The 11,559-nt window shown below is 31.1% G+C and overlaps 1 protein-coding gene across 1 annotated transcript; it reads right to left on the bottom strand.

Annotated features, from left to right (window-relative positions):
• Window positions 1–2,157: 2,157 nt before the first annotated feature.
• Window positions 2,158–3,946, bottom strand: LOC120070272 (vitellogenin-like protein). The gene has a single exon (XM_039022168.2). It carries the CDS (start codon window positions 3,644–3,646, stop codon window positions 2,462–2,464), a length of 1,185 nt encoding a protein of 394 aa, XP_038878096.1. The 5' UTR covers window positions 3,647–3,946; the 3' UTR covers window positions 2,158–2,461.
• Between the last annotated feature and the right edge of the window lie 7,613 nt (window positions 3,947–11,559).

Genomic DNA, 11,559 nt, shown 5'->3' with positions numbered 1-11,559 from the left:
TGATTTGTTTTTTTTTTAAAATTTTATTTTGAAGTGTAAAAAAATCGTAGTCCATGTGTTTTATTTCATATGTATTTGTATGATTAATCACCTGAACTATTTGTACTGGTTCAATTTATAAAAGCCACTTTGTATATAGGGGATTAACTTTTCACGTTATAATTCATTAATAAAACAAACATAATAATAATAATAATAATAATAAGTGACTTAATTAAATTATATATATCAGGAAATAGAGATTATCATTTATAGTACATGTTCATTCTTTTTAAAATGAGAACTTTGTTCGTTTCTCCCAACTTATCATTTTGAGCTTTAGAAAAATACCACAATGGTGTTGATTAGTGAACCACTTTAATTACTAGATGTTTTACAATTTACTTAACATACATAACATATGTTATACATCTAAAATTTTATGCCATTCACGAGAAAAATTATATTTAATATGGATATAAAATTATAAATATATATTCCTTCCATAGTAAATCAAACATCTCACCACTGTAAATATGAATATATTTATATAATCATATCTTCGAGTAGGGGTGAAAGAGTGAATCAAAAAACCGTTTAAATCACCTAAATCAAAACAAAAATTAGTATTCAGTATATTTATTTATTTATAATTATTTACGATTATGACCCTAGGGTTTAGAATAGTGCATTATATAAACTCTCTAACCCTAAAGGTGTCATTTGATGTAATTTTTGAAAAACATTCTCCCTAATAATACTGTTCTTGTAGCTAACACAACCACGTATATTTGTGTGTCAATCTTCTCTATTTCTATATTTCTTTTTGTGTTCTTTAATTATCGATTTCGTAACAAGATGAATTAGGCAGTGAACTTTGGATAGCAATAGTGGAGCATTGAAACAAACCGGAGCCGACCGATAATGATATGATAAGAAGAAATCAATGTTTTTCTCAAGTAAAATGTGTGGTTTGTTGGTGCAACAAGAACTTAGTAATCTTCAATGTCGGTGATTGAATCTTGTGAAGCTCCCTACCGCACAATATTATTGTTAAAATTCAATGCTAATCTAGAGCCCATACCCAATAATTCTCGCAGCCCACTCCCAATTAGGCCTTTGCCACACACATTCGGTACACCTAGACTTGACCGCTAATAATCAACCAATCTCCCATCCAACAGATCAGATCGTTGATCCAGATGGGCGGGCGGCTGGACTTTCTTCGAGGGACTATTTTTCTCATCTAAATTTAGCCTATAGAGGATGGAGTCCATAATAGAGCCCAGCCCAGCAAGTCCTCGAGATCCTCTTATTTGAATACTGTGCAGCATGTGATGCACGTGACCATGGGAATCTCTATACCTCTATTACTAACTACCATTCTATTATAATTTTATAACAACACATCAAACAGCAAATTTCTCTATTTTTTATAATCAACTTTTAATTTTTAACCAATTAACAAACACTATTTAGCCAACTAAACATATCTATAGATCCAATTTTTATGTTCTCTTCTTTCTTTACTAAGCTAGATCCAATTTTTATGTTCTCACTAGACACCTCATAATGTTAACAAAACAACCAACATTATTCTATGTTTTACTAATTTAAATAAATCACTCCCATCAAGACTAACTTAAACAATAAATATTATTTTTTTTCTTCTTCTAAAAGTTCGAGGTTAGATTATAGTAAACTCTATCTACAAAAAGAAATTAATATAACATATTATATTTTTTTATATATCACTTAAATAAATATATATGTAGCGAAGTGTAAAGGTTAACAATATATTAGAGAGAAATGGTGAAATCAAATAGATAGTAATATATATTTTTTATTATTATTATTATTAATTTGAGTGGTATTTCTTCTTCATGTCTACTACTATTTTTCTTTTACTTACTTATGAAGAATTATGTAATAATTATTTGATTAATACATTGTTAGGATTTTGTAAGAGAATAAATTTATTTAGGTAATAGTGGATTTCTTTTAAGATAAAATTAAGTTTAAATAATTATAAATAAATCACGAAGGGTCCAAATGGAGATTGGATCACAAATACTTATGCCTATAATAAATCTAAATTAATGGCATTTAATCTTCGATAATTAAGATATAAAGGCATATAATATGAAAAAGACATATAAACAAAAATTAAATAGTGAATTGGAAATAAGAAATCTATGTTATCGATTGATGACCAAAAAGAATTATTAAATTTGGTGGATATTTAGTACATGAAAAAAAAACAAAAATAACCGGACCCACCGGTCATGCCAAAATACACAAAGCAAGCAAGCAACATTGGGGAAAAGTCTGGACTCCCTAAACTTTCAATAACAACAACATGATTTACAATATCAATTTAAAATTTTAAAACGACATAAAATCAAATAAAAAGATAATTAATTTCATGATTAACATGTAAATTTAAATTACTGCGTCTTAGTTTCATATTTCAATTTTGTGTTCAGATTCTTACAGACAGCAATGAAGGAATGGCTTCCAAATTTGGAGTCGAATTTTTGTCCGATGATTCTCTTTTCCCTTCTGAGGATGAAGATGATGGTTTCGATAACGCTCTCATCGGACTTGCAAATGCCCAACCTCTGTTTTTGCTCCGCCCTTGCACGTACGGCGCCGGCGCAGTCATCGCCGGGAGTCTTCCCTCTTCGCCGGAGGATGATGATACCCAGTACGACGATGACGCTGAAGACGATGACGACGATGTCTGAATCATGAACCCGCCGAATATTCCGCCGCATTTCACTCGCTCTTTCAGGCAATCGCTGCCGTCCTGCAAGGTGGCCACGGCGGTGGGGTTTATTTTGGGTTTTCCCTCTCTGTGAGATTCCACTCTCCGTAGCGTACAGTCGCCGAAACCAGTGATTCTTTCGAACAAGTCGCCGGAGAAACTCCGGCTGCCGCACCCGACGGATCTGGATCTCGACACCTTCCGTTCGAACGAAGAGACTGAGGCAGAGGCTTGACTACTGTTTGGACTATCCTCAACACCGCCGTCGTCGTCCTCCGTCGTGCCGGTACCGGAGAAATCTTTCGACGTTTCCGCGCATTTTCCCTTCAACTTCTCCGACGCCGCGGCGGTCGGTAGCGACGCGATCTTCGAACTCTCCCGCAAACCCCCGTGATCGATTTTCCTCAATGAATGGGATTTAGTAGAAAGATCAAACAAAGACCAAATCCATCCTCTGTTTTTAGGGCTATAATCTTCACCATGGTAAGGATCCAGAAATTTCCCTCTAGCCGGAGTGGTAGTGGATTTAGACCGGCGAAAACCTACCTCCGGCTGGTTCTTCTTCTTCTTCTTCGACAGAAAGGGTATTCGAGTCCTTGCCGGTGCGGCGTGATAATCGTGGCAGTGACTTCCATTTTGGGGGCGAAATTGAACAGAGGAAGCAGCAGAGTGACGGACGGCGGCGAAATCGGATCTGAAAGAGGAAGAGGAAGAAGAAGAAGAAGAAGGAGGAGGAGGTGGAAGAGGAAGAGGGGAAGAAGAAGAGACTAATTTGCCGAGCTTCTCTTGAAGACATAAAGCGCAGATCCCTCCTTGGTTGCTCCGATAAGGATGGTAACTGCACTTCATGCCGTCGTCCATGTCGTCGTCATCGGCGGCGAGGTTGGGTATTTCGAGCATCGGCGGGAAGTGTAGAGAGAGAAATAGAAGAGAAAGAAGAGAAGACAAAAATGAAGTTCACAATAAAAATGGAGAGAGGAGGCAGAAGGATGAAGAAGACAGACTGTGCTTCGGTTTCCTCCCTCCCTAACCTTTTAATATATTTTGAGTTATACCTCAAAATCAATTACCAATAATAATAATAAAAAAAAAAACGTATTTAAGTATTTTTAAAGGTTGTTTTTAGATGTGGAGTTCTCAATATGGACACATACCTCTTCGCCTTCTATATTTGCATGTTTGACCTATGCATTCAACTCTACCTTACTAACCAAGTGGATGAACCACATTTTACCTCTAAGCTCCAGCCAAGGCCACATAGAAATAACACGGACAATTCTAATCAACAAATACAGATGTCTACCGGGTGAGACGGGAAAGGCTTTCTTGTCCCCCTTCCCTATTTCATTTTTCATCTTCGTGAAATTAAAGATTGGGGTGAGTATTTTCATAGAGAATTTATAAGGATCGGTTTCTCATGAAAAAAAATCTCTCTTTTTTTTTTAATTTATTCATTTTTTAAACTTTTAATTTTATTCTCAACTTTGATACAATTTTATATATTAAATGGATTTTTTTAATTAAAAAACACTATAAATTTCTTAATAAAAACAATAATATTTTGTATGTAAAGATATAATTTAAATATTTAATCTCATAACTCTTACAAATTAAAATTTAAATATTACAAGTTTAATCCTTCAACTTAAATATTATAACATTTATGATTTAAAAGTAATAAAGCCTTACATATTAAAAAGAAAAAAAAAAGTAATAAGTATAAAATCATTGATAAGAAAATCAGAAAAATCTAATTATTGAATCTACTAAAGTATTATAATGAATGGATGAATATATATATAATTTTTTCCACCGGGTGAAGTGGGGAATCGAAGCGGGGACGGAAAATGTAATCCATGTTTCCATCCCTGTTTAGTCAACGGGAAGAAACTTCTCTTTGTTCCCTTCCTTCATTTCCCATCTAATCGGGGATTCTCTACCTCTTTCGGGGCAGGTCCCCGTGGAGTCCCAACCCTGCAGGGTAAATGAACATCTTTCTACCAATAAATAAATATGCAGATATATGCAGTAAACACAAATAGAGAGCAAAACTCTCAATCTAAGATAAGCCTAAATAACAAAACACAATCTCCAACGAACGATTACTATTGATTACTAAGTGGACTTAGAGGACTAACTCTCAACGAAATTTTGTAGAGATACAAACAGTCTAACTAGAGGGCTAGACCTAAACCATCCCGAATAATTAAGTGAGAGAGATTGGGAGGAGTAGTTAAAGCCTCAAGGAACGACTAGGAAAAAACTCTATCTCATTGATTAAATCAATGTTAAGTTAAATTACAAGTTTTGTCTTTAACTTTTTTTTTTTTTTTTTTTTTTGTACATTTGAGTTAAATGGGTCTTTAATTTTTTTTAAAAAAATTAATATGATTAGACACAATTTGAAACTTTAAATATCTATTTGACATTTATAGAGCTTATATTTTTGCCAAAAAAGAATACAATACTTACTAGCTTAGCTTCAAAATAATCGAAAATATATCAAAAGTAAAAAAAAAAAATCTCTTGGCACTTTGAAATTTGAGGTAAGTAATAATTTAATCTATGAGTTACAATTGGTAATAATTTAATATTTACACTTTCAAATTTATAGTAATTTAAGTCTTAAATTTTATTAAGTAACAATCTACTTCTTGTGCTTTATAATTTGATTTAGTCATATAGTAAAAAATTTTATAGGATTTAACAAAAAGGAATTTTAACATGTAGGTCAATAAATTGATCCAAGATCAAAGATTTTATAAACCGTGAATAACTAATTGTTATGCAATAAAAATTGGGACTTAATTTTGATAAGATTTTTTAGGATAAGAGCTAAATTGTTATAATTTTTAAAATATAGAGACTAAATTTTTAGTTAATAAAATTAAAGAGACTAAATTATTACTTTGAGAGGCCAAAAAAATATTTTTTTTTATTAATAACAATTTACAAAAAATACAAGAACGTTCAAATTACTGTTTTACCATCTTTTGAGTTCATAATTTAGTAGGAATCAAAACTTCAAATTTTAACTGGAATTTAAAATGATGCTTCCTAAACTTATTATTATCCATTGTCGTTAAATTTTTGGCATTTTATCTATAGATAATTCGCATTATTCAAAATTGATTTTAGGTACAGAATAAATTAAAATTAATTTTTACGTACAAATTAAGCAAGATTAAAAACTTTTTCTAGTAGGTCGTGATCATTAAATTAATTATGCATCTTAATAAGTTTTTTTTTTTATATTAATTTATAGATATATGTGGTCATAGTTAATAATTATAGTAATATATATTGGAGAAATGACAACACATGAGAAATAAATATAAGAAAATAAAAAAATTTGGCACATCAAATTTGTTGAGGTATAATGTAAGCCAAAGGAAATCCCACGGACATATATAAAAATAATATTGTATTATTGAAAAAAAAAAAAGGAAATTCAAAAAAAGACATAAGTATGTCTTGGATAACATATATATATAATTGTTTCAAAAGGAGACATGACATGTTTTGGATCCCTTCACTTCATCCAATTTAATACCAAACAAAATATTCACAATAAAATTTAAATTCTATTTTTATTGTCGGATTTCATACTAATTTCCATCTTAATTAATAAAACTCTTTTTCTCGCAGCAAATCCCATCGATTTTATAATAAAACCCCCAACACCCATGATTTTTTTTTTTAAAAAAAAACTAATATTAGTATTATTATTTTGTAAACTCTATTAAAAAAAATATAGTAGATTTGAAATTTATTAGTCAAATATTATAGTTTTATTCATCGATCCTTTTTTAAAAGATTGTTGTCTCTTCAAGAGATGAAGATCATTAAATTTATTAAATAAAACACAATGACAAATTCTTTGTCTCTCTGAAAGACGAGGAGTGCAAAATTTTTTATTAAAAGTTTGATAGCAAGAATATTCGGTTAAAAATAAGAGGTACATGTTCAAATCCTCCCAAACACACGCCTACTTATTTGGTTTTCTTCAACTTCTTCTTTTATTTTTTACATTTTCAAATAACAAAAATGCTTTTTTATTTTTAAGCTAATTGAACATTTAAAAAAAAAATAAAAAAATCATACGTTCCAATTTATTTCATTTTAAGTAATTTAGTTAAATATTAATTATGATTAAATTATACATTCGTCCCTGAATGAGAGATTTTAATCAATATTTACACATTTTCATGAGTTTGACATCAACATTTACATCATATATAGAAAAGTCAAAGAAACATTAAAAAATAGACAATAAAATGTGACTTGTAATACATTTTAGGTGGTTTAAAAATCATAAAAATGTTTATAATTTATGCCGAATATCCATGAACATCTCTATTTTATAGATATTTCAAAAAGAAAAAAAAAAAAAGAAAAAAAAACCTAGATATTTTCTTTCATATCTTACATTTTAAACCTTAAGAATAAGCATAAAATAATAATAAGGAGAGAAGGGGATGATCGAGATATCAAAATGAGTTGGATGCAGAGAATGGATTAGAATTAGAGATATTATTATAACAAGAAGATGCAAATCTTTTATCTACATTCAACCGTGATTAAGAATAAGTTGTATGTTTGTAACAGTCTCAACGAAAAAAACATAGACATCCAACTTGACTGTTGGGTCTGGTTGGGAGTTTACATGGGTCGACCAAATTAATTGTATTTTTGTGTCTCTTGTGGAAGGTTTGGGTGCACTTGAATTTTGGCATTGTATTGTATTGGATTGGATTGTTTTGGTGTATTGATGAAGCTCTGACATCCCCTCATAATTAAATGCCACATTCTTCTTTGTCACGGACCTCATCCCCTTCCCTCTAAATACGCTTTGCCTTCCATTTATTTCCTCTCTTCATATATATGGATATATGCTTTCAAAACTATCTACTAAATTTTTAATTCTTTTCATGTTCACTTCATCAATAATTCATTTTTTCTATAATAATTTCATCGTGTTATTTAAAGATTACCCGTGGTTTGATTTTGGTTTCTAATTCGCTTAACTTCTTGGTGGTTAATGCTGATTGAAGAGATAAACCTATGAAGTTCATGTGGTAGGAAGTTATTAAAGCGGTTTCTTTTTCGACAAGGTAGATAACTGGAGTTATAGATGTTTCAAATTGCAGATGTTAGATATTCTTAATTAACCACGTTTTCTTTGTAGAAGTATTTTCGAAGATACATGAGAATATTTAGTTAACTGTGTTTGTTTTTGTAAGATTTCTACCTAGAATGTTTTTAATTTACATAATGTTCCAAACCTTTCGAGAAACCCTCTGTAAAGGCATCTTAGGATGTTCGAGAATTTTCAAATACCCCAGCATCTTACATTATTACTACAAAACAAATGCAATAATATAGATACTCACTCCATAGAAATCGTGGATTTTTATGAAATAAACGACCCCTAAAGTTGAAAAGTTTAGATAGTAATTAATTTCTTTTTAAGTACAAAAATTATATTATATTGACACGAAATATAGTGATAGTGGATCAATATCAAGTGTAAATCTCCTAATGTGATATGTGCTCTTGTTTGAACTCAAAATTTCACATTGACTATAAAATGGAGAGATTCATGGTATATAAATAAAAGACAACATCTTCATTGTTATGAAACATTTTGGGTAAAATGAAAAGTAAAATTATGAGAGATCATGAAAATTGGATAATATCATACCCTTTTTGAACTTCATCGTCCTTAACAAGATAGATTCTAAAAGCTTAAGGACAATATAATTATGATTTATCAAACTCTACTTATTTATATACTCTAGTCTATTTTTGTACGATAATAATCATATTTGTTTCATTGTGATCCTAGATTTTTGTTGTTTGAATAATGGTTTCTATACTTTTCAACATAACTTTGATTCATTTTAGTTCATATAATTCTAAAATATTTATTTTGGTTCTTATATTTTTAGTTATTGTTCATTTTAATTATCATATTTTCAAAATACCCATTTTGGATTTTAAACGTTTTGAGTATATATCTAAACCTTTTGTTTTCTATATAATTTTATGAGTATATATCTATGAGTTTGAAGCCATGAAAATGTAGCCAAGAGAATTTACCTCATCTTCATTTTCCATTAACGATGAATTTGTACTTTGAAAAAAAGTCACCTACAAAACCATCATAATAACACATAAGTGTGGTGCTTGCCACAAACATTTTGATGCTTCAGTTAGTTTTTAGCACCAGGATCAAAGCAAAGATTATTAAGGAAGAAAATGAACTTACCTAATATGAAATTATGATGGTCTCTATATAATGACAGTAAATCTGATATTTCCTTCATCATTTTAGGAAAAAGATTCAAATTTCCTTTGTTCTTTTAGGAATAAAACTCTCAAAGGTTAGGCCACATAAGGGCGTCAGATAGGGTCTATCGAGAATAAGCTCCAAAGAACAAGCAAGATGACCTTGGTCTCACCTCGGAGGTTGAGGTGGGCCAATTGGACCAAGTAGTTTGATTGCTTTGCTCTCTCTATTAGCATAGTTACTTTATATCTATATTGAATAGATAAATCCTAGGATCATTCATGCCAAATTGTCAAGAATATATACATACCAGATTCCATTGACGAATTGATAATGACTCCAAATTGACTCCGAATTGATAATGGCTCTAAATGACTATTGTCTTCCTCAACCAAAACTTTGAATGCTCTAAGTGGGGTCTTTCTCTAGATGAGATTCAAGAAAGATTGATTGCTTATTGTTTTGGTAAGGGACCATAGCCTAAGGTCTCTTTATATACTAGTTCAATTAGAGTTCCCATTAAACCCCATTTAACTAGGAATGAGCTTCTACCTATTAAGTCCATACTCAATTAGGAATCTAGGGTCTTAATTAATTAGATCACATAATATGACCCAATCTAATAAAATAACCCAATGTGATAAATTATTAATCTACATACATAGCCCATACTTTAATTAAACATATTATTACTTCAATATATCTAAAATTCTCTCACTTGGGCTATGTCTGTGTGCCTGATATAATTAAATCACATAAACCTTAAGCGTGCATAAACAGATTAATAATATAATTCTCCTTTAGTTCAATCTGATCCATCTCCTATATTAGTACGAAATCAAGGTGGCTTTCGTCACTACCCTTGTAACTAAATCTTTCTTGATCACCAATTTCAATATATTCAATGACATAGATCAAATATGGATGGATAACATGAAAACTATATGTAAAGTGATCTAAATCATGTCTGTTTCCAATTGGTCCAAATTGCTTTGTGAGATCATTCTTAAAACTTTCTGCTAAACCGTATTTGCAAAACCGCATGCATGATAAACAAATTCAGATAATAAAACTTAAACCATCAACTTATTCTATATAGAAAATAAACAAATTAAGTTCAAAGAATATCTTTAATAACAAACTCCCACTAAACCATGGAACCAGAATAGTGACTGACACCCATGCAAGTAACATGCTCATGAAAAACTTTAGGTGGTAAACCTTTTTGTCAATGGATCTACCACCATAGAGTTTGTTTCTATATGTTCTATCAAAATTTGACCATTTTGAACTCTTTCTTTAACAACCAGAATCTTTACGTCTACATACTTTGACTTTGTATTGCTTTTGTTGTTGGAATACACTACTACCGACTTATTGTCACAAAATAATTTTAGTGGTCTTTCCGTGCCAACCACTATCTGCAGCCTAGTGACAAAATTTTGCAACTATATTCCATGATTGGATGCCTTATAACATGCTATAAACTCTACAACCATGGTAGAATAAGCTATAAGTATTTGTTTAACACTTTTCCATGATACAACTCCTCCAGCCAACATGAAGATATAGCTTGAAATAGATCGCAAAGTGTTTGACATCTAGCATAATCAGAATCAGAATACCCAATGATCTCCAAAACTTCTAATCTCCGATAAGTGAGCATATAATCTTTTCTTCTCTATAAATACCTTATAACTCGTTTGGCTGCTTTCCAATGATCCATCCCCGGGTTGCTCAAATATCTGGCTAACACTCCAACTATGAACGCAATATCTGGGCGCGTACATACTTGAGCATACATTAGACTTCCAATGGCCGATGCATAAGGAACCTTCTACATCTCCTTAGTCTCGAGTGTGGTTTTGGGGCATTAACCTAAATGGAATTTATCACCTTTAGTGACTGGGGTATCTCCTAGTGCACAATCTTTCATGCCAAATCTACTTAAAATCTTTTCAATGTAGTTCTTTTGTGATAATCTCAAAATACCTTGAGAACGATCTCGCAGTATTTCAATTCATAATACAAAAGAAGCATCACCAAGATCCTTCAACTTAAAATTCTTTTTGAGAAATCTCTTAGTGTCATGCAATAAACCTACATCATTACTAGCTATGAGTATGTCATCGACATATAACACTAAAAAGATTGATTTACTCCCTTGTGATATACATAATCTTTTACTATATTCACCTCAAAACCAAAGGAGGTTATGACTTTATGGAATTTTTTATACCATTGGTGAAAGACTTACTTGAGACCATAGATAGATTTTTTTAATTTGCACACCATAGACTTTGAATTACCAGACATAAAGTTTTCTGGTTGCACCATATAAATCGTCTCATAAATGTTTTCGTTGAAAAATGCAGTTTTTACATCCATCTGGTGTAGCTCTAAATCACAATGAGCTACTAGTGTCAGGATTACCCTAAAAGAGTCTTTCGATGAAACCGAAAAGTAGGTCTCTTTGTAATCAATGCCTTCCTTTTTAATAAAACCATTTACAACAAGACGA

Source organism: Benincasa hispida, chromosome 1, assembly GCF_027475165.1.
Source record: "Benincasa hispida cultivar pf3 chromosome 1, pf3_genome.v1.1, whole genome shotgun sequence".
NCBI classification, from domain to species: domain Eukaryota; kingdom Viridiplantae; phylum Streptophyta; class Magnoliopsida; order Cucurbitales; family Cucurbitaceae; genus Benincasa; species Benincasa hispida.
This window is presented reverse-complemented; position numbering and strand designations above follow the sequence as displayed.